Below are 23,758 nucleotides of genomic sequence, written 5' to 3' on the forward strand. Positions count from 1 at the left end.
AATGAAATTGCTCTAGAAAAAGAACACAGTTTTAAGTTAAAATATGCTAGTCCTCCTTGTAGTTCCTTAAAAACGTAGGAGTCCTAAGTAAGTGACTTGTTTTAGGTTCTGTTCTGGGATACTTGTCTACCCACTCCAGCCATTCAGACTGCTTAACGTTTAATAGACAAGTATATGGCTTCTATGCCGTAATTACCATGACAGGTGGGTCTGGGTACCAGTATATGCTCATTTGGCCTTCTTCTAGCTTCCTACAGGGTGGCTCCTACTCACTTGTTCAGCTTACCTTAAAGTTTCTGCTCCCTCCCCTACTGCTCCATACACACTTTTCATATACAAATTTCCTTACCTTATTGGATATCTAAGTTCACAATAATAATGCATGAATACAGAAACATATATCAGTGCCTAGGGAAATTAAAAATAACCCCTAAGTTTTCTTTCAACCCATTTCCTACACCTTTCTTTGTGCTCAAACACATACAGAAACAAGTGTATGTGCATGCACATGGGAGACACACACACACACACACAACACACACACACACACTTTCCATCTTTCATGTGGAGCAGGTATTGTTCTTTCGCAGACTCCTTTGTGTTCCAAAAGGTATCTAAGTCACTGTCAGAGAAAATATGTCCAAAAAAGCTATGATGGAAGCTATAATTACTCTCATTATTTCTCACTAACTAGAGTGAAGTCACTTTTTGGGGGGCACAATAGAGGAAATAAAACATAAATAAGGCCCAAGCACCTTTCAGAGATCCCTCTTCTACCACCCAAAAGAAAAGCTTTTCCTGTGAGCTTTCTGAGCAACAGGTCTTTTCTTGCTTTCTGATAGAGTCTATTTGCCAAGATTAACAAATTTGGGAACATAATAGAGATTCCAACCTTTTCTGCCTCCAAATGGACTTTACTTTCCTTCTTGGATTAAAATTAATGACAGGGGGTTAAAAAACTAGGCAATAGCAATACTCTTTTAAGATTAAATTGCCAAAAAAGAACCAAAGGCTTACTGGTGTTGTGATGATTGAATCAGACAGTTCATTTTTATATGCACATGGGACTAAAATAACACATTGAGGCCAGTGAGTTTTCATCTTTCTTCTTAACTTTAATGATATTCTTATTGGGTTATGTATAAATTAAGTGAACCAGATGGGCTCTCCTGAAATCCCAGGGGAATACATTTGCTAAGCTTCTCTAAGAAAATCAGGGAAAGCATATACATTATTCAAAGAAAATAAATAACCCTAATTGAGCTGACTACTTACACTGCTTAGAATGCTCTTTCTCGTATACATTCAACATTATTAGGAAATGTACATTATGACACTGTACTGTCTGCCCCTTACACCTACCAAGACTAGAACATCATCAAGACATTTCCAGATTTGATGATGGTTTTCAGTGTCTGTCTATACTCTCTCACATATGACCAAGGACAGGAATTTAGGAGTTGAGGGTCTGGCATAAGAGGCAAGACAAATTAACATAGATTTAACATCTGTGCTCTGCAGTGTAATATTTTTTGGTGACTTTTGATTTGGCATCCTCTATCTTTGCAAATGACTGCTGGAATCCAAGGGATCACCAAAATACGTACTCTAGGTAATAACTACTTTTCCCACTAATGGAGGCTGACATGGCCACAGTCTTGCCGAATGTACCAGGTATTGGGGAATCACTAGACAAAAAGCACATTGTAAGTGTTGTAAAAACAAGTGTTTACATCTGATTTTCCTTCTCTCTTCTTTTCTTAAATATCAAAGCCCTCCAGTAAGTATACATTTCTTGCATTTGCCCTAACTATGAAGGCTTAGTTATTTTTAAATTCTGTTTCAGCATTAGTTTGGGCTCTGTTTCTTCTTTTCAAATGTGCCTTCTCTCCAATCAAGGCAGTCAACTTCATACTTTTCCTGGGGGAAATTTAAGAATCCTTTAGTTTGAAAAGACCGAAGTTAAGTAAAGTAACAGTAAATTTCTCTTTCAAAGGTAATAAAAAAAATCATAAGAGATTAAATGTAGTTTTCCCCCAAAAGTCAAAAATTCTGAAGCAGTCATTCCTGTACCTGGGATTCTTTTTAGCTTTCTGCACCAACATTGTCGAGAAATTTGAGAGCTTTTGATAGAATTTTATTCCTTGTATTTTAAGTTTTCTACCTTTAATTTGCCTAATCTAACATCAAAGACATTTAACCAAAAACTCAAAGTCTTTAGTAAAAGATAAAAATTAGAAGTCTACTGAATTTTTAAAAATGCCTACCAAGAGAGGACATCAAATAAAGAGGGAAATTAAATATCGTCTCTCTAGAACAAAACATAGAAGTGACTTTTTACCTGAAGGCCTCAGTTTTAAAAATGACATTCTCATTTACATTTGTGCTAAAAAAACAACAACCCAAAAACCCACAAAAACAGAAAATAAAAAAAGTCTCTGTTACTGTATATACTTGTTCACATTCTCAAAACTGGCTCGGGAAGTCCTGGATTCTAGTCTTGCTCATGAAGACACCGATTTGGAATCCAGGGTCCAGGGAAACCCCTCTAAGGAGAAGACAGATTCCACCATCAGCAACTTAGGTATCACTATGCCAACAGAAAAACATTTTCAACGGGCAATAACTAATGGGCCTGGGAGGAAATGTTTTCCCAAGCAACTGTGTTCTCCTCACAAAAGGAAAATGTGCTTTTTAAGAAGAAATAACAAAATCCACATAATGGTTCAAAGAGGAATGTGAACCTTGGTGTTCTGTTCCAGATGCATTCATAATGTAAATCTAAATGCATTTATTGCACAAAAGTTTGTTTCCTGGACTTTAGAGGATTAGCTCCCAAACTTTAAGTGTAATTTAAAGATGGATGAAACATTAATTTTGCTGTCACTGAGAAAATGAATATTAGGCTTATTCCGTGCACATGTGCGCACATGCACAGTACACTTAATGAATGTGGGAAGATGAACCCGTTCATGCTGCTCAGCTAAAGCAACGCTAATTGAGTAGGCTTCTTTCTTTTTAGTGTCTGGTTGGTATCATAACTAATAAAACGCCATTCACTAAATAAACAGCCACTGTGAGTCTAAAATGAGTCACCGATTACATTTGGCTCATGGAAATGGCAAGCAAGGAGTCAGGTATGTTGCCTTCAGGACAACTCAGAAGCATTCCGGCATGAGAGGGGGAAAAAGGATCTCATTTTCTCCTTTTGAAGACTCCAGATCGGATCTATAACTATGGAAACAGCACAGCTTGCAATCCAGTGTTTTCCATGATACTGAAATTCTAAGCTAAGGGAAAATAGCACACGGATGTGCTGCTGGCAATTTGAGGAGGCTCTTTCATGCCAAAGTCCATGGTCGGTATAATGATCAAATTTTAAAAGTATTAGCATTATATTTTTTTCATAAGCAATCACTTATACATCACATAAACAACTAAAAATTAACGGCAATAAATACAAGCACCTCCAAAGTATCCGCTCTACAATTACAAATCAAACCAGTAAGCACTCCTATCTTTGACAATCCAACCAACACCCTCACCAGCCCCTGAGGCTCCCCGCACAGCACTGTACCAAATGTTTGCGCTGTAGAGGGCAGCTCTGGGGGCGCAGGAGACCCAGGAGATCCTTATGCTTCATCCTAGATGTGCCCACAATGAGCAGCAGTTTAGAAATTTTGGGTTTTATTGCTCATTGTATTATAATTAATTGAAAATCAGTCAACTCTATTAAACTGAACGTTTTATTACACCCAGAAGAACTTGACCAAGCAAGACACAACAAATGGATGACTCCGGCTATGGAGGAGTGTTTTCTCCTGGGAATATTACAAATGCCTTCAAGTGGTCAGTGAAATCACTAGTGAACGAGGCAAATCATAAATGCTCCTTGAGTGGCTTGTGGGTTAGCACCTCCTCAAAATGTCAGCAGCTGGTCCCCTGGCCTGCACCAGACACGCACAGTCTTGCTCTAAGTATACTCAAATTAGCTCAGGTACTTAACGAACAAACAAGGGATGTAGCACATGACAGTGTAGACACAGCACATGGCAGTGTAGACCAAACACATGGCAGTGTGGATGCAGAGTCAGTGCAGTGTGGACACAGACTCAACGCAGTGTAGACATAGCACATGGCAGTGTAGATGCAGACTCAGTGCAGTATGGACACAGACTCAACACAGTGTAGACACAGCACATGGCAGTGTAGTGCAGTGTAAGTGAGCAGGATCAGACATCCTTACTATTCAAACACTGAAATACGTTATCTGGTATAAGAACTGAAATATCGGCTTTTACATTTTATCCAACTGGTTTTTTTCTAATAGTCATAATATGAGAAATAGTATCCCTTACTTTGTGTAATAAATCTTTCATCAATTTCATAACTTACCTGCTGTTTTAAAAGAGTGAACTCTCAGTGGGTTGAGTTTACCCCTTTGCTCCTTCACAAATGCCTGTCTTGTACATTTCTTGTATTATTTTTAACTTCATTAAATATTATTACTTGGTATAAATTTATAAAGTGACACATTTTTCAATACCATCTACGTCAACTTATTCCATAATAGCACATTCCATCCAATTAAACTGCAAGGTTTCCCACATTTGTTTTACATTCTATATGTATGGCTTATGAATAGCAATTTTGATGAGTTCCAGCTGGTTTAAATATGCGGGCAGACCCTTCTAGAGCAGATTCTTTTCAATTCTTATTGTATTCAATGAGGCCCTTTTTAAGTGGGCCACCTGGTGGGAGGAAGTACTAAGAAGTCTCATTAGAACAAAATAAAAACAATCACCCCGCTAAAGACCATCTTCCCAACTACATGACTATTATATAATTAATATCAGTGCAAAGTAGTTCTTACCTTTTGGAAAACCTGAATTAAAGTTTAAACAAGCTAGCAACCCTATGAACGACTAAATGGCTCCTTTGTTTATTATAACAACAATATTATGAGAATGTCCACCATTTGTGCATGTTGCCGGTTTCACAAATCTATCATGCACATTTCAGTCCCCCTTCATCCCCCACACCCTCCCACCTCCCTCCAGCTGGAACACATCAAGGGTGCAGAAGCCAAGTCAAATGTTCACCCCACCCTCCTCCATCCATTTTAAGGCACCTTCAAAGGCAGAGCGCTGATCTAACTCAGTTGCACCAGCTAAGCCAGCCATCCTGCTATTGACGATTCCAGTTTGGGGTTTTTATAACTGCACAGGAACAGGAGAGCACTGAGTTGCAGCAGATTGTTGTACCCTTCCTGCCAAAGGGTCCTCATTATTAAATCTTCATAACCTTTCCTCTCAGTGTCCATCTCTTTCCTTATGATATCAATGCCCAATAACCAGCTCTGAAGGACCAATTTCCCTTCCAAAAGGTCAAAACAGCACAGCCACTGTGGGAGTCCAAATGCACGCTGCCCCCAGCATTTGCACACCCTATATCATTTGTGTACAGTCACAAACGACAGTCATTTTAACGTGCATAGAAATGCACTTGCCAAGATGCATGCAGAAGGGGAGTAGAAAAAGAGGAGCTGCCGCAGGACAAAGAACTTACTTTGTTGTTCCCCTGTACGTGCAGCAGCAAGGAAAATAAAAACGAAAAAGAAATAGGTTAATCATGAATTTATGTTAAAACTATGAGGTAATTTCTGAGCTAGAGCAAAATCAAAATAAGTAATTTAACTGGTCACTCACATCCAATACATACGTACACAGCACCCAGAGCTCAAGGACAAGTCAAAGGATCTACTTAGATGAAATAAAATCACACATTTATAACAGCAGAAAGTTAAGACAGAGATTTTCCCCTTTCTTCCTACTCGAGATACTTGGAGTGTGGGAACCTGGCCAAAAAGCATAGGTTTCAATTGGTAAGGAGTGAACTGTTAGCATGAAAGGCAAAGTATTTAGTATGTTGAATTGCCCTTTCCTGACAGCCCCTCCTCCAACATGCCAAGCAGTGGAAAATTTCAGCAGTCAATGCGTTTTTAAACAAACACTGCATCCTTGGTTTCAGAGAAGGTGGAAAAAAAAAGGCAAAGAAAGCAGAAGGAATGAGTGGGTGGTTCTGGGGAAACAGGGTAAGCAGGCCACGTCTGACCTCCTTCTGTACCATTCTTTTATTTTGTAAATTACGAGCTTTGTCTTGGGTCGGCCCAGGAAGCGCTCACTGTAGAGTGGGGATGTGGCCAAGATAAACACTGGTCCACATTCAAGAGTTTGTCCCCAAAATGCAGTTATTTCTATAGGGGACACTGGATAGAGACACAGAGCAGCAGCCAGGGACAGGCAGTAGGAAAATGGGTCTCCTGTTTCAACTAGAGCTGCAGGAGTATGATTTATACCAAACAATTTAACTCACATATGGCTTAAAAAAATAGAGTGGTGATTCATTAGTCCCAGGGCAGCTTGAGTCCTCACAAGGTCAGATCCTGTGAGAGAGACGTGATGGGAAGGGCAGGGAACAAATCTGAGCTCTTCTCACAAAGGGGCCAGGAGGAATTTTGAGCTGAGACGCTGAGACCAAGACAGCGGTTGGGAAAAGTCATGATTCTGTGCAGGGGACAAAGGATGGGGTGGAGTTACAGGTTGGGCTGGAGATCTGGCTTTGGGTTCTAAGAGAGGATGTGGAGGGAAAATCACACCTTCAGAAGTTTTCTGGAGAGAGAGTTAGGCAAGGATTGCAGGAGAGTGTATTTTCTGGAAAACAATGCCAATTGGTGACGTGGAGGAAATGTCTAATTCAAGGACTTTCACAGCCATCATCTTTAATAAAAACAGAAATGTAAAGACATTGATAAAACTGTAAAGGATCTTCTTGGCATTATGCATTGCCGTGATAGAACCGTTCACAGCACTGGCTTATGTGAGACATAAATAAGGACACAAGAATGAATGGAGGGAGGAAAGGAGTCTTTAGTAAAAAATATGCCAACTGTTCAAGAAGGCAGTAAAGCTCCCCACAGGGAATTTTAACAGGAGAAAATTTCTATTTTAGAGAATTATGGGACTCCGGTTCTCCGAAGCAGTGCAATATTGCTGCAAATTCCTCAAGCAGATGGAATTTATTGCATTCCACAGCCGTGCAGCTTTGATCTAGCAAATCAGTTTCAGGAGTCCCACCAAGTATTTCTGCACGTTAGGAAATGACTGGCTTCCTCGCTCCATGCAGATGGTTCTGTTTGTAGTGGCAACAGTGATGTCACAGAGTAGGGGCCTTAATCCCTAGAGGGAAGAAACGTACAAGTGGAGGACGTGGAGGGGCTCTGTCTTCTCTTCTTTCCTCAATCATTTCCCAACTCTCCATGCTGGGAGAGGTGGAACAGGACTGGAGTGGGAAACTGTAAAGGCTCTGTGTTTGGATTCCTGAAGGTGCCTCTATTAAGGAATAACTAAGACGCTTCGGAACTGGTCAGGTAGCTGCTCCAAGCACTGAGCCAGCCAAGGATAAAGGGAGGTGTGGCAGCGCTAAGGTGGGCATTGTTAGTCTTGATCGTTAGTCAGCTGAATAAACTCATGTGAGTGGTCCTCACCCCATTAATAAATATTTACGGAGGTCTGTGGCCATTCTTCTTTCCCTAGAAAGATACAGAGACCTCTCCCCTAATTGTCATTTGTCACAAAGGATGGTTCAGTTTTGGAGGTTATCCAAAAGGAATTTCTTTAGTCCAAAGAAGACTTCATTATAGTATGATTTCAACCTCCAAAGCAGTCCCAAAAGCATTATGACTTGGAGAGTTTTGAATACAGAGGTATAATGAAATTCCAGGGCAATCCACTTTCTACTGCCAATTTTCATCTCTTAAGAAAAATCATACATTATATGAGAGAACCACCTATCCATATAGCTAATAGAAACCTCATAAAAAGTCCTGGGGTATATGACCTAACATGCGGAAAGGAATTTGCACCAAATTTCTTTCCAAGGCCTGCATGGATATAGAGTCTGCTTCCTCCAGAGAACCAGTAGGTCAGCCTCTGAGGGCAGGCTTGTGAATCCTCGCTGCACAGCTTAATCCTGACTGATGGAGCTTTGAGCTGGGCTGTCCACAGGGCAGCAAAACCCCAAGAGCCACCTAAGCAAGTCGACTTCCTCGGCCAACAGCTGGGGAAATTCTCCCTCCAATGCCCAATCCCAATGATAGTTTCCATTAAAAGGGAACTACTAAACGGGAAGATACAGCTTCATGAGCACATTAATGACTTTCAACAAATAATGTACATGGCAATGAACACATTCACCCAGTTCCAGGCACTGAGCTCAGTGTGATCCGTAACTGCCTTCACTTAATCTGACCAAATCACTTGAGGAAGTTATTATTACTTTGAGTTTTAAAAAGAATAAACAACTGGATAGTTAAGTAAGATGCCTAGGCCATACAGCTAATAATTGGAAGGGTCGGGATTAAAATGTGAGTGGATTTGACTTAACGTCTACCTCCCTTCACTCACACAAAATGCTCTAAAGAATTCAGAATTCCTACTGTTCATGTATAATTTAAGTCATGCTCTGGGCTGACAAAACTGTGCTAGAAACATCAGGCATTTGCTATATCATGTTCTTTAGATATTTAATCAAATTCACATTTGTTTGGGGAGAAACCAAGGTGGCGGCATAGGTGAACACCTAAACTGCTGCCTCGCACAACAATTTCAAAACTACAGCTAAAAGACAGTACGGACATCATCCAGAACCACAGGAAAACTGGCTGAGTGGAAATTCTACAACTAGAAGGAAAGAGAGGGGCACATGGAGACTCAGAGGAGCTGCAAAAGGCTGAGGTATGGAGACGCGCGCGGAAAGGACGGGTGGCTGAGTGCCTGGCTAGCTTTCTCTAGCAGGAGAGAGACGGAAGCTCCCGACTGCACTGAACCCCAGTTCCGGGTGAGACCCTGGGGTCCCAGACTCATACAGAAAAAGTCTGGACTGTCGGGAAAAGAGAGGAGCGTACGGAAACTCAGGGGAGCCGCAAAAGGCAGAGGTCTGAAGGCGTGCGCGCGTGGAGAAGACTGACTGCTGAGTGTGCTGCTGGCTTTCTCTAGCGGGAGGAAGGTGGAAGCTCCCGACTGCGTTGAACTCCAGTTCCGGGTGAGAATCTGGGAATCCAGATTCATTGGGAGAGAAACTGGACTGTCTGGCAGCGGGCGAAACTCGAGGGTGGCTCTCTCTCAGAGGGGCTTGCAGCGATTACCGAGGGACACTGAGACCCAGGGGCCTCATAGGGCAGGGCTGAAGGGAAGCCAAGGCTGTCTGCTCTGCCCTGAGACTCTGCCCCATCCAAGCTGAACACAGAGGCTTTTGCAATTTTGCAAGTCTTATCTCATAAGGCTGTCTCCAGCACAGAAGTTCTCCCGGTGTAGACACAACTGATCCTCACAGTCAATTGGCCTGGAGGTCAATTCCTCCCAGTGATACCAACAACAATCAAGACTTAACTACAACAAGGCTGTACACACAGTCCACAAAGGGGTGCACCAAGAATGTCCACCTCAGGTAACTGGGGAGGCTGAGCCATTGTGCCCTAGAGGACACCTACCACACAAAGCTACTCTACCAACTCAGGGAAGCAGTGAAAACATGGAGACAAAGAAACAGATCACAAACGAAAGAAATGGAGGAAAGCAAACGACTGGATATAGATTTCAAAACCACAGTTATAAGGTTTTTCAAGAATTTCCTAGAAAAGGCCGATAAATTTAGTGAGACCCTCGAGGATATGAAAAAGGACCAACTAGAAATTAAACCTAGACTGACCGAAATAAGAAATATTATACAGAGAACTAACAACAGACTAGAGGAACGCAAGAATCAAGTCAAAGATTTGAAATACAAAGAAGCAAAAAATACTCCAAAGCAAAAAAGAATCCAAAAATTTGAAGATAGTGTAAGTAGCCTCTGGGACAACTTCAAGAATACCAACATCAGAATTATGGGGGTGCCAGAAGAAGAGAGAGAGCAAGATACTGAAAACCTATTTGAAGAAATAATGACCGAAAACTTCCCCCACCTGGTGAAAGAAATAGACTTACACATCCAGGAAGAGCACAGAACCCCAAACAAAAGGAATCCAAAGAGGACCACACCAAGACACATCATAATTAAAATGCCAAGAGCAAAAGACAAAGAGAGAATATTAAAAGCAGCAAGAGAAAAACAGTTAATTACCTACAAGGGAGCACCCATACAATTGTCAGCTGATTTCTCAACAAAAACTATGCAGGCCAGAAGGGAATGGCAAGAAATATTCAAAGTGATGAATAGCAAGAACCTACAACCAAGATTACTCTACCCAGCAAAGCTATCATTCAGAATGGAAGGGCAGAAAAAGAGCTTTACAGATAAGAAAAATCAAAAGGAGTTCATCAACACCAAACCAGTATTATATGAAATGCTGAAAGGTACTCTTTAAGAAGAGGAACAAGAAGAAAAAGGAAAAAATAAAAATTATGAACAACAAATACATATCTATCAACAACTGAATCTAAAAATCAAGTGAATAAAAAATCTGATGAACAGAATAAACTGGTGAATATAATAGAATCAGGGGCATAGAAAGGGAGTGGACTGACAATTCTCAGGGGGAAAGGGGTGTGGGGGGTGTGGGAAGAGACTGGACAAAGGTCGTACACCTATGGATGAGGACAGTGGAGGGAGAAGTAAGGGCAGAGGGTGGGGTGGAAATCGGGTGGAGGGGAGCTATGGGGGGAAAAAAGAGGAACAATTGTAATAAGCTGAACAATAAAGATTTATTAAATTAAAAAAATAAAATAAAAATAAATTCACATTTGTTTGTATTCAAACTTATAGGAAAAGTGAATGTACATGGGTTTGTAAATAGTCTTGTAAAAGTGCTTTAATTGTAGCCCGTAACTACTGATACACACACATACATTTTATCTCAGTCTAATTATTTTTTAAAAAGTTAATTTGAAAATGTATAAAATCCTACACATTTGATATAAAATTTTATAGTGGTCTTAATTTCAGTGTAATGGCCAAAGAAAATAGAAATAAAATAAATAAAATTCTGCTAAATCCAAATTCAGCTTTAAATACACACACACACACACACACACATACACACACACATACATATAACACTAGAGGCCCAGTGCACAAATTTGTGCACGGGTGGGGTCCAGATGGCCTGGCCCCAATCAGGGTGGATCAGGGCTGGGCCTGTTGGGAGGAGGAGACAGCATGAGGTTGGCCGGAGGGGTGGAGGGTGGGAGATCGAGGGCCAGCGGCCTGGGAGAGAGGCCCGCAGGCAGTTGGCTGGCCGGCCCTGCCCCTGATTGGGGTGTGGGGGCTGATCTGGAGTGGGGCCGGGCGGGGGGAGGGGCTTCATGAGGTTGGGCCAGCCAGCCCCACCCCCTATTGGGGTGGGGGTGATCAGGGGCGGGGCCTGCCGGGGGGAGGGGCCATGGGGGGGTTGCCCGGCAGGCCCCACCCCCCAGATCCAGCCTCTTGCACACTGGGAATTGAGCCCAAAAAGTGGGCATGTGCCCTTGACTGGAATCGAACCAGGGACCCTTCAGTCTGCAGGTCGTTCTGGTCATTACAGAGTTCTGCTTGCTGGCTTTTTATATATATACCAGAGGCCCAGTGCACGAAAATTTGTGCACTGGAGGAAGTCCCTCAGCCCGGCCTGATCCCTCTCATAGTCTGGGAGCCCTCAGGGGATGTCCTACTGATGGCTTAGGCCTGCTCCCCATGGGGCAGTACCGCCTCCTCTCCTGCGGCGGCGGTGGCAGCACCTCTCCTGTGGCCTCTGCAAAAGGGGCCACACCACCCCACCTCTCCTACGCCCATCGGCCCTCGCAGCCACCTGTGGCTTTGTCTGGATGGACGTCTGGTCTAATTAGCATATCATCCTTTTATTAGTGTATACACACACACACACACACACACACACACACACACACTGAGTGGCCAGATTATTATGATCTCTGAACGCGTAATAATCGGGCCACTCAGTGTGAGTGTGTGTGTGTGTGTGTGTGTGTGTGTGTGTATTAGAGGCCCGGTGCATGAATTCATGCATGGGTGGGGTCCTGCCAGCCTGGCCAGGGGGAGGGGACATGGGTGGTTGGCCGGCCTGCCTGCTGGTCAAACTCCTGGTTGAGGGGACAATTTGCATATTAGCCTTCTATTATATAGGATATACACTGAGTGGCCAGATTATTATGCGTTCAGAGATCATAATAATCTGGCCACTCAGTGTATATTTTATTGATTTCAGAGAGGAAGGAAGGCGAGAGATAGAAACATCAATGATGAGAGAGAATTATTGATTGGCTGCCTCCTGCACACCCCCTACTGGGAATCGAGCCCAAAAAGTGGGCATGTGCTCTTGACCAGAATCGAACCAGGGACCCTTGAGTCTGCAGGCCGATGCTCTATCTACTGAGCCAGACCAGCTAAGGCCAGGTTTAAATATATTTTTAAAATACTGCGGCTGCTCAGAAAGAATGCTACATTGTGGTTCAGAGAGGTTGTGTGTGGGTTTGGGGGTAGATCAGTGGCACCGTGTGAAACTGAAGCCAGGACTCCTCATTTCCACCTTAGGGTCACAATGACACTGCTCACACAAGAAGCCTACGTTTTGCTTTGGATCCAGAGAGATCAAGGGACTGAAGCTAATTAAAAAGTGCACATGTGGGAGATACAGTTGGGCTGTGGCAGTATATACAGCTATACACTGTAGTTCATCACATTTTAGAATAATTATTTATTTGCCTCTATCTCTTCCACTAGACTTGGACTCCCATAGAGTAAGAATGACAACTTTTTAAAAATCTGTGAATCTCTAGAGTCCAACACAACAGTGATGGATGAAGGGGAGGAAGGAAGGGGAGTAGAAAGTGGGGGAAGAGGGTGGAAGGGCAGGAAACAAAGAAAAAAAATTAGCAGAAAACTCCAAGAGAAATGACCTCAGAGACAGAAGAAACAGAGTAGCAGAATATCATATTAATGACATAAAAACATTCCATCATGTGAATGTGATAGAAAAATATGATAGGGAAAAGCATGTTGTAATAAAGTGTGCAACCTTAGTTGAAAATCAAACTGGTCTGAAACATCATTTCATTCCAATTTGGGTGATAGCTATTTATCTAAATGAAGCCAAACCTTATACAAAAAAAAAAAAAATCAATGTAGAACTTTTTCCAGTTAAAATAGAATTGTAGAAAGCAGAGCTTTTGAGTCTAGACTCATGTCCATATATGACACATAAAAGTTTTATTATTAGGGTAGCAACTGACTGATTGGCTGTTGACTTGATGGGTTAATGATACAAAAACAAAATGACCCACTTAGACAGAGGCATCTCTTATTAGCTTAATCTGATGTCTTCATCAAATCTTTCTAAATTAGAAATAACTGCATCTGAAAGTATCCCTCCCCCCAAGTCTATCTGTCAAAAAACGGGATGTTTAGACAAGGGTTCTACTCAGATTGTTCTCAGTAATAAGCAGCCATTTAACCAGCTGAAAGTCAAGCAATCATGTAATGTAACCTGGTGCATAAAAAAATGCAAATAGTGTTTATGATGAAAACTGAGAAAAGCAACGTCCATGGCAAGCTGCCAAGTTTAATTTCCTGCCATGTCTTTGGCTTGTAGTAAAAACCCCCTTTGTCCCGATCTTCCAAACCACTATGCAGAATGTGTGCTTCTAAACAAATAAAAATCATGTGAAAAGAACCAAAACAGATTGTGTAGGATTGGCTCAATCTCTACATTTACTTAAAATTGAGCATTCTGTGAAAAAAGAAAGCTAATATTTCATTGAGCTGCTTCTTTGTGTAGAGCTATGGATATGTGAAAACTCAGATTTATAAAAACAGTTCACTGAAAAGAAGGTAACTGTGCTTTTCCAAGACAGTGTATTCCTCACAAGAGATGCATTACGTGATTTATTTAAATAGCAAACATGCACAGTGCATTTAAAATAAGCTGAAAAAAAATAAAATAAGCTGAATTAACAAAATCATGTCTTAAGAAAACATTTTCACAAACATTACAGTTACATGTAAGGAAGAAACACATACACACATATATAGATTTTATATAACCAAGCATATTTGGGAGATAGAAATAACATAAAGTCTCACTAGGCTATATTATAACATCCACAGTGTTTTAGCTCTTTCATCTACTTGTTAAAGAAAGTAATATGTGATAAAATGATCATCATCATTATAAATAAAAATAGAGTGCTTATTTTGTCCATTCTATTCAGTGCTTTTCCTGCATTATCTCATTCAATCCTGTCAACCAAGCCATGGGGACTTGCGTTATCTCCACTTTAGGAATGGGAGTCTTGAAACATAGAAAGGTAACCTGCCCAGCATCTCACAGCTTGTACGAGAGCGTCTGGAATGTCAATAGGTAGCCAGACACTAAAGCCTGTGCTCGAACCCACCACGTGCTCTACTGCTTCTCCTTATACCCAGCCATAATGATCTTGAAAAATGCAAATCTTATCACGTCACTAAACTGGCTCGGAACCCTATACTGATGTCCCATTTCACTCAGAATAAGCCTCAAATGCTCACCACTCCTCTGAAACCTACACAACCTGCCTCTGACCACCCTCCTCTTGGAAACTCCACCACTCCTGGCCTTCCTCTGTGTGTTCCAGACACATTGACATTTTTGTTGCTCTTCTAAGACACTGCACTGGCTTTTCCCATAGCAGTCCTCTGCACAATTACTCTTCTAGACTTTCCCATCGTTTACTCCCTCCCTTCCTCCATGAGCCTACTCAAATGTCCTCTTCCAAGAGGCTCCCCTGATCATCTTTCCTAAAATAAAGCTCACCTACCCTCATAACACTGGCTAGCCCTTTAATCTACTGTATTTTTATAGAGCTTATCACTCTCTTACATCACACTACAGTTATACAGTTATTCACTGCCTTGATTACTGTCTGTTCCTTGGGGGTAGGACCTCACTGCTCACCTCTGTGTCCTGGTGACTAGACTGGGTGCCTGGAAAAAAGCATGGGCTCAATAGGCTTTTATGAAATGAATGATTACAAAATTAATATAGAATGTTTATAAATTTTTAATATAGAATGCTTGTGAAATTAAACACATTACTATCAATAGGTAAGGAAGAGTAATAAATAACGATTATAATTAATAATTTTTTTCAATGCTATCTCACATGGGGTCTTTAGAGTGGTAGTTATCTAGGCAAGTATGTGTGTACACAACTGGTAAAAGCTGGATGACTATGAAAATCATATATCTACTAGAGGCCCGGTGCACGAAATTCGTGCACAGGGGGTTGTGTCCCTCAGCCCAGCCTGCACCCTCTCCAATCTGGGACCCCTTGAGTGATGTCCGGCTGCCTGTTTAGGCCTGATCCTGGTAGGATTGGGCCTAAACGGGCAGTTGGACATCCCTCTCACAATCCAGGACTGCTAACTCCCAACTGCTCGCCTGCCTGCCTGCCTTCCTGATTGCCCCTAACCACTTCTGCCTGCCAGCCTGATCACCCCCGAACCACTCCCCCGCCAGACTGATTGATGGCTAACTGCTCCCCTGCCAGCCTGATTGCCCCAAACTTCCCTCCCCTGCAGGCCTGGTCACCCCTAACTGCCCTCCCCTGCTGACCTGGTCACCCCTAACTGCCTTCCCCTGCAGGCCTGGTCCCTCCCAACTGCCCTTCCCTGCTGGCCTGATCCCTCCCAACTGCCCTCCCCTGCTGACCTGGTCACCACTAACTGCCCTCCCCTGCAGGCCTGGTCCCTCCCAACTGCCCTCCCCTGCTGGCTATCTTGTGGTGGCCATCTTGTGTCCACATGGGGGCAGCCATCTTGTGTGCTGGAGTGAGGGTCAATTTGCATATTACTCTTTTATTAGATAGGATATCTCTCTGCCTGGCATCATCAGGAAAGGGTCTGGTGTCACCCCATTTGGAGTGCACAGGAGATATTGTGTGGGTCCATCATTTTAGGTGCTAACCAGAGAAAGGAAATTGGAATGGGGTTAAGAGGTGTATGTGTGAGCTAAGGTAACAGCAGTAAGGAGAACATGTTGGCACAAATCCTCAATCCTTGATCCCAGAACTTCGTTATATTCCAATGTAACTTCAGGGACGTGGTCAGGTCTGAATGTTCCCAGAGTGCCTTCAATGGTCCCACACTACGTCCACATCTCAGACTCACTCTGTCCTATTCGGGGCCTGGAAATAACCCAACCTGTGTGTGACCAGTCCTACACACTGATATAGAGCCCAGGAAGCACCACTGTGGTCAAGCTGGACTCAGTCCCCAAGGCTAAGCCTCAGCACTTTAGTTCTGGGGAGGCACTGGATAGTACAATGCCGTGTGGGGAACAGCAAGGAAACTGTGAGGGCCGCTCATGTGCAGAGTCTGTTTAACAGTGTGTGGACGTGTGTTGGGTTGGACTTCTGCAAAGCTGAAATCCAGACCTGTCTGTATAATATTACATTTTCCAAAGAACACAAATAGAAGGTCTGTTTATTAACTTGAATGAGAAAAGTGTCTTCAAGACACTTGAAGTATATTAATAAAGATAAGTGGGAATAGTTATATATTTTTTAGTTCCTTCACACTCACAGTGACATTAACCAGAGTTTGAAAAGATATAATTTTGGAACAGGTACTACAGACATAATAAGAGAAGGTAGCTTTTTATAAAAATAAGTACATTTTTAAGAATATAAAAGAGTGTCATGATTAATGATACACACACACACACACACACACACACACACACACACACACACATATATATACATACACATATGCTATGATTATATGAAGAATGCTAAAAACTGTATTAATACCGTAACAACTGTGGAGTATCATAAAAAGGAAAATAAAATTTTAAGTTACAACAAAGAAACTATCTCCTGGTCTGAGATTATATATATATAAATATATATATATATATATATATATATATATATATATACACACACACACACACACATATATATATATACACACATACACACACACACATACATATACACATACATACATATACACACACACACACATATATTATGTTTTATGGTAGAGTGGGACATTTTCTTTCAGTGTAAATATACTGGTAAACTTCTTAAAATAGAAATGTAGTGGAGAAAAATATAAGCAAAGTATCGCTTAAAACTGTGCCAAATTAGGTCAAAGGAGAACTAGTTTCTCTAAAATATAGCATTTTTCTTAAAAATGGTTAATAAGTTAGAAATAAGAGACTTCTCCCACTTACTAAAGATTTGTCGGGATAGACGCCAGCCCTTAGCAGAGAGGCCTTCCAGCTGTCCACGTCCTCCTGCGAATCACAGGCCAGCTCAAGGAAGCGATAGTCTTTGTATACATTCCTGGAGTTAAAAAAAGACCATGCTTTTAGTTCTGAACCAAATTCAGAATGATTTTTTTCTATTACTGCAGACAGTGATACAAATGGCAGACCAAATGGTTGACTCTCTCAGTCCCTGGAAGGAAAAAACACACATCAATTCGTCTTATTTAAAATAATTAGCGAATTCCTATATGTATGTATTCTATAATTTTTTAAAAAGCTTGCCATTAAAGGATTCAGTCATCTGTACTGCTGAGCAAGAAGTTAAGGAAATCCGAACGCTTCCAATGAGATGAAGTGGGTTCCCACGGAAGAGAGGTGCTCTGAGGGGGAAGCATTTGCTGTTGCCTGGTAACCAGATCAATTTTCTGAAACTATTTTACAAGTCTAAGTGACTCACAGAACTTTACAATGCACAGCGGTAATCTTACATACCAAAAATACTATGCTAGATTTAACAACACAGAAATGATCACTATTGTGAAAAGGAGAGAATGTTAACCAGTGTCTAATAAAAGTGCATATTCGTAACTGGGGCCATCGTGTAATTTTACATTTCTTTTCCTAATAATAAAATAATACAAAAGATATAATACATGCCCATTAAAAAATCTGGAAACTAGATGAAAGTAAAAATTGGGACAATCATCCTGTTTTCACTGTTTATAGATAAACTTATTTCTTATACTCGTATTCTCTGCATTTTTCACACAGTTGAGTTTTTATCTCCATTTCTATCAACTTGGTGTTCTTTATCACTTACTATTATATCACAGTCATCTACTTATGCCATTACATCTTTATAAACATCCAATTATAATGACAATATTAATTATTATAAATGTACTAGAGGCCCAGTGCACAAAATTCGTGCACGGGGAGTGGGGGATGGGGGGGTGGAGTGGGTGGTGTGTCCCTCAGCCCAGCCTGCACCCTCTCCAATCTGGGACCCCTCGGGGGATGTCCAACTGCCAGTTTAGGCCCGATCCCAGTTGGACATCCCTCTCACAATCCGAGACTGCTGGCTCCCAACCACTCCCCTACCAGCCTGATCGACGCCTAACTGCTCCCCTGCTCGCCAGATTGCCCCCAACTGTCCTCCCCTGCCGGCCCAGTCACCCCTAACTGCCCTCCCCTGCAGGCCTGGTCCCCCCAACTGCCCTCCTCTGCTGGCCTGATGGCCCACAACTGCCCTCCTCTGCAGGACATCTTGTGGCGGCCATCTTTGACCACATGGGGTGGCCATCTTATGTGTTGGAGTGATGGTCAATTTGCATATTACCTCTTTATTAGATAGGATGGTAATTTACTTAATCCCCTCCTAATATTAGGCAAGTAATTTTCTCTTTTTTATAATAATAAATAATGCTTAAATGAATATTTTTATCCATAAGCCTTTGTCACATTTATTATTATTTTCTGAGAATAGATTCCTAGAAATAGAGTTACAGGATCGAAGTTATGACCATTTTTTAAGATACTGATATGCATTCCAATCACCTTTCCAGAAAAAATAACCCAATTTAGATACCAGCAGTGTACAAGAGTAACAATCTTTTTCTCTTCTTCTTTTTCATTCATGCCTGCGAGTCTCAATTTACATCTGAACCCAGATGGTTCATACACTTGTATCTCCTGTGCAGACCTGCACCAGATTCATGCTGCCTATAGACTTCTCCACTTGAGTATCTCAAAGGCCAGTTGACATGTATGATTGAATTACCCATTGGTGTTCCCATTTCACACAGCAGCAGTGTAATCAGAGATTTGGGGGAGTATCTTAGCCACCTTCCACTCTTTCACACTCCTCTTCCATTTTACCACCTACATTTTTATTGCTGGTATATTGACTAACATCTTCTTATCACCTCCTCAATGGTCTCCAAGCATGAAATCTGTTCTCACTGAATCCTCATCATGTCCTGAATATGTGGGTAGATGTTTTTATCCCTCTGTAAAACACTCTAATAGCTACCTGGATTTGGGAAAAAGCCACACTCCCTATGCTGCCTACAGAGCCCTGTGTGGTCTGGCCCACCACCTCCTTCCTTTTCAGCTTCTTCTCACATTCTGCTCTCCTCCTCTCTGCTGCAGCCACACTGGCCTACTTTTACCTTCTCCAATGGGCCATGCTTGCTCCCAAGGTCTCTGAATACATTGCTATCTCTGCCCGACGCTCTCTTGCCTCCCCTCATTGCACAGCTAACTCCTACTCTTTCCTGGGAATCTCAGCTCCGTCATCACATCCTCAGACACTACTTCTCTGATACCTCTGCAGGTCAGCTCCTCTTTCATAAATGTTTCTGTTTAATATTTCCCTTTCCTTTGTAGCACTGATCACAGCTGGTGATTTCGATATTATATGTGAGTTTCTTTTTCTTTCTCATTTACTTATTGATTTTGATAATGTCTGTCTTCCCAACTAGGCCATAAAAAATATGAGGGCAAAGACTATCATTTTTATGCCCATCATTCTATCCCCCAGGAGATTCTGGGATGTTTTAATCATGTTTATTTTTTGCCATAGCCATATACTTGGATTTAGTTTTGTCATTTTGAAAACTTTACTGTTTCCTTTGTGTAGGGTGAGAAATAAATTGCCTTTTTGGCTTCTGTATTTTTTAGCAGTTTCAGTTCTACAGTAAATGATTATTTTTAAGTTTTCTAAATCATCCTTTAGTTCATTTTTGTATATATGAAATTCAGAAACAAAACAATAACTCTTGACTTATTGAAGAAATGAGCTTTTATTTTCCTCTACTTTATCTCATGATAATTGCTAATCTATGTAGAAATACTGACCTAGAAGATTATTTCTGAATTCTTGTTTTCACATCTCTTTAAGGGTCTCTTTTTATCTTTTTCTTTTAATACTTTTGCACTCACTGTTGTTCCACTTAAGCAATTACTTAGCTGGAACTCTATGTTTAACTTGAATAAATATTTATTATCAGACATTTTCCACCTGGACTTTCCCATTTGTAAATTCTTACTTGGGTTTATGCTTTGAATTGGTCCCAAATAAGTTTGGCTATCTGGGTTTCTGGTGTGCGCCATATCCACATTTCTCACGCTGGTTCAGTGAGGAACCATAGAAGTTTCTTTTTGTTGTTTTCCCGTTTAGCCCATTTTCCTTAATCAAGGTAAAGTATGCACTAGTCACTTACAGAATTGCAACCTAGTTCACTCCACGAGTCTTGTAAAAAGCTGACGGACATTTCGAGGGCTTTGGAGACTCTCCCTCTCTTGGATATGACAATGGAAGGAGAGGAGTAAAAGAAGTATGATTTCTTGGATATGACAATGGAGGGAGAGGAGTAAAAGAAGACCTTCTAATTTTTCACCATCTTAAAAAAAATCATTTCATTTAATCTTCATAGCAGTCCTGCAAAGTTGGTAAGAGAGCTGACAGTTGAAGAAACTGAGATTTAAGGGGATTAGGTGACTTTCCCAGGACCACATAGCTAACAAATGGTACAACCTGGGCCTACCACAGGCTGTGGTTTCCTTAAAACAAACATTTGTTGAATGAATGAGTGAATGAGCGAATGAATGAACAAAAGTACTATGGAATTAACTTGGACTATGTTTATTTTTAAAACCACTTTTTTTCATTTCTGATTGAATCCTTAACTTTCTACAGAAAATGTAAGATAAAAAAGTTTAAGGAGATGAACCACAACAAACAGAATGTGTCATTTTAATGAAAAGTGGGGCATATTTAATGAAAGTGTACTTTCCAAGTATTAAAGTTTTATTTTTGGAAAGTCTGAAAGATCCTATCTCTGCTACAGAGCATAAAGGGTAATGGATTATCTTATATTACCTTGACAAAATCAAAATCCATCAGTTTTTTACTATCTAATTACCTCTGTACCAGAGCTTTTAGCTACCATTTAGGTTTCCATTCAGGGCACTTCCACTGCACAGCACAAGTTCCTTTAAGATGTAAAGGTACAGGGAGGGCAAAGCTGGCCAATGGCCACAGAGCCCTTGGCCAGCTGGACAGCACGCACAGCAGAAAGGGTACAGACTTTCCACATTCTCTAAGCAGATCTGAAGAATCCAGCTTTGGCCCATTCTCACTGACCTTTCTCCAGAGTATTTTCTTTCAGGGGCTCTTCACATGGAAAATCTTGATTTTTTTTCCCCCTCAAAGGATAGCCAAATTCTTGAGAGGGAAAATAATTATCTGGTTGAAACATTAGAAGAAGGTCAAAGACTTCTGGTGGCTTTGGCTGCTTCATTTATACCCATTTTTTGAAGCTTCATCTCAGGCTGTGTCTAGACAGCCAAACAGAGCTGGATACAGGTCTGAAACACTGAACCGAGCTGATTTACTGGAAGCCTCATAAATTCTGTGGATGCAGCTTCCAGGTTCTCACCACATGCCGTAGCTGTATAGATAACCCACAGCAATTTGTACTGACTGTATTTTTTTTGTTTAGTCTATTTCAGCTGCAATCATGCAGATAGGAGCTTCTGAATGATTTCACTATGAAATCAAGTTGAACTATGTGTTTTACAGTTTGAAAAAATAAAAGTCACCTCAACATTAAAAAGGAGCAGGAGAAACTTCATCCCATGCATAAAGGGCTTCTAAGTGCTACCTGGAAGAGAATATGACCACACGATGAACCCTTGTTTTGATTATACGTATAACTTTGAGTCACGTGTCGTAAGAATGTCTTTGGATGTTAAAAATGTGAAGTTTAATTTCCTTACCTATGGGAGACCAGATACTATGTTGTTCCCCAAGTCCTCAAGTCCCTAAGCCAACCCTTCTGCCAATTTTTTCAGATGTTTCTAATATGAAGAGGTATCTAGATAACACAGCATTCTTCTTGCCATCCCAGGAATTTGTTCTATTTTAAGAGGATATTCTAAAAATGAGATGCCAGCAACTGATCACAAACCTCTAGCTACAATATTATCCAAATGCGAGACAGAAGTTTGGTAGAATTCTTAACCTGCGTTCTAGTCAACTTTTACTAATGTTAAGTAAAATGTAGTAGACTATGGAAAGACCATGAACACCTGTTGAAATCCAGCTTGTGCCATTTATTATCTTAGATGACACTGGGTAAGGCAACCTCTCTGAATTTGTTTCCTCATCTATAAAATGGGGAGAGTAACAGTATCCACCTCAGGCTTACTGTGATAAAAAATAAAGTTAGATGTGTGAAGAGCATTGCTTAATACCACGCCCAGCCTCAGGTAAATATACAAGTAAAATGTACAAACGACAACAATTATTATTATGCATTATTCTCACTCCCTTTAGGTCCTTTGCACTTCACCTCCTGTAAAACCAGACCTCTCCTGTACTGATAATTCATTGCCAAAGGGACGAGATTCTTTTACCTGGCTTGATTTGATATTTAATCTTTGATATTTCCTTTTCTTGACATAGTGAAGAGCCCACCCAAATAGAGTAACAATTTTAAATAAAACATTTTAATTTTTAGGAAAAAAAACCCTATTTTAAAATACAAGAGTATTGCAAAACACATTTACTGTAAGTGCAGCTGCAGCGTCAGCTGAGTCACCACCAGGCCTGACTTTCTCTGGCTGCCAATGGCCACCGAGCCAGGCACAGGTCAGCATTCATGCCAGTCACGGTGGAAGAGCTGAAAACATGAATTTGGTTATAACTGTGGGGTCTTATTTATGATGAAAAAGATCCTTAAGAAAGCAGGTTACAATGGAAGTGGTGGAGATTCTTTCAATATAGAATATTTCATGTAGAAATATTCTTGCTCACACCCAAATGCTCAGTCTGATGTCATATAAATTAAGAAAGCAATCTCAATAAAAACAGGCAAGTCTGGAGTGAATCGCTAGTGGGAACTTGATCTCCTGGCTTCCTGAAGGGTCTAGGGCTCCTAGCCCCTTTACCCCAGACTTCACTGTTTCCTCCCCAGAAGACAAGGAGATTCCACAAATAAGTGAGATCATATGATATTTGTCTTCCTCAGATTGGCTCATTTCACTTAGCATAATATTCTCATGCTGTCCCAACCTGAGGTATGGAACAAACTGACATACCTCCATGTGGGGATGGGGGTATGAGAAGAGGTAAACCAAAGAACTTATATACTTACTAGAGGCCCGGTGCATGGAATTCGTGCACAGGGGTGGGTGGGGGGAGTTCCTCAGCCCAGCCTGCACCCTCTTGCAATCCAGGACCCCTCAGGGAATGTCTGACTGCCGGCAGTTGGATATCCCGCTCGCAATCCGGGACCACTGGCTCCTAACCGCTCACCTGCCTGCCTGCCTCATCACCCTTAACCCCTCTGCCCGCCTGCCTGCCTGATCGCCCCTAACCACTCGCCTGCCTGCCTGCCTGATCACCCCTAACCACTCACCTGCCTGCCTGATCGCCCCTAACCATTCGCCT

The 23,758-nt window shown here is 41.4% G+C and overlaps 1 protein-coding gene across 4 annotated transcripts in view; it reads right to left on the minus strand.

Annotated features, from left to right (window-relative positions):
* The window catches only part of DNM3 (dynamin 3), a 386,126-nt gene that overhangs the window by 69,802 nt on the left and 292,566 nt on the right, over positions 1–23,758 (minus strand). For 3 of the 4 annotated variants that reach the window (XM_080649442.1, XM_080649440.1, XM_080649443.1), the window contains 2 exons: positions 17,266–17,377; positions 5,569–5,580 (listed from right to left, as the gene is read on the minus strand). In XM_080649442.1, coding sequence (XP_080505568.1) covers positions 5,569–5,580; positions 17,266–17,377 — 124 coding nt within the window. The remainder of the gene's footprint in view (positions 1–5,568; positions 5,581–17,265; positions 17,378–23,758) is intronic. The other variant, XM_080649441.1, reaches the window with a different exon arrangement.

This window comes from Plecotus auritus (genome assembly GCF_963455305.1).
Source record: "Plecotus auritus genome assembly, chromosome: 12".
NCBI lineage: Eukaryota > Metazoa > Chordata > Mammalia > Chiroptera > Vespertilionidae > Plecotus > Plecotus auritus.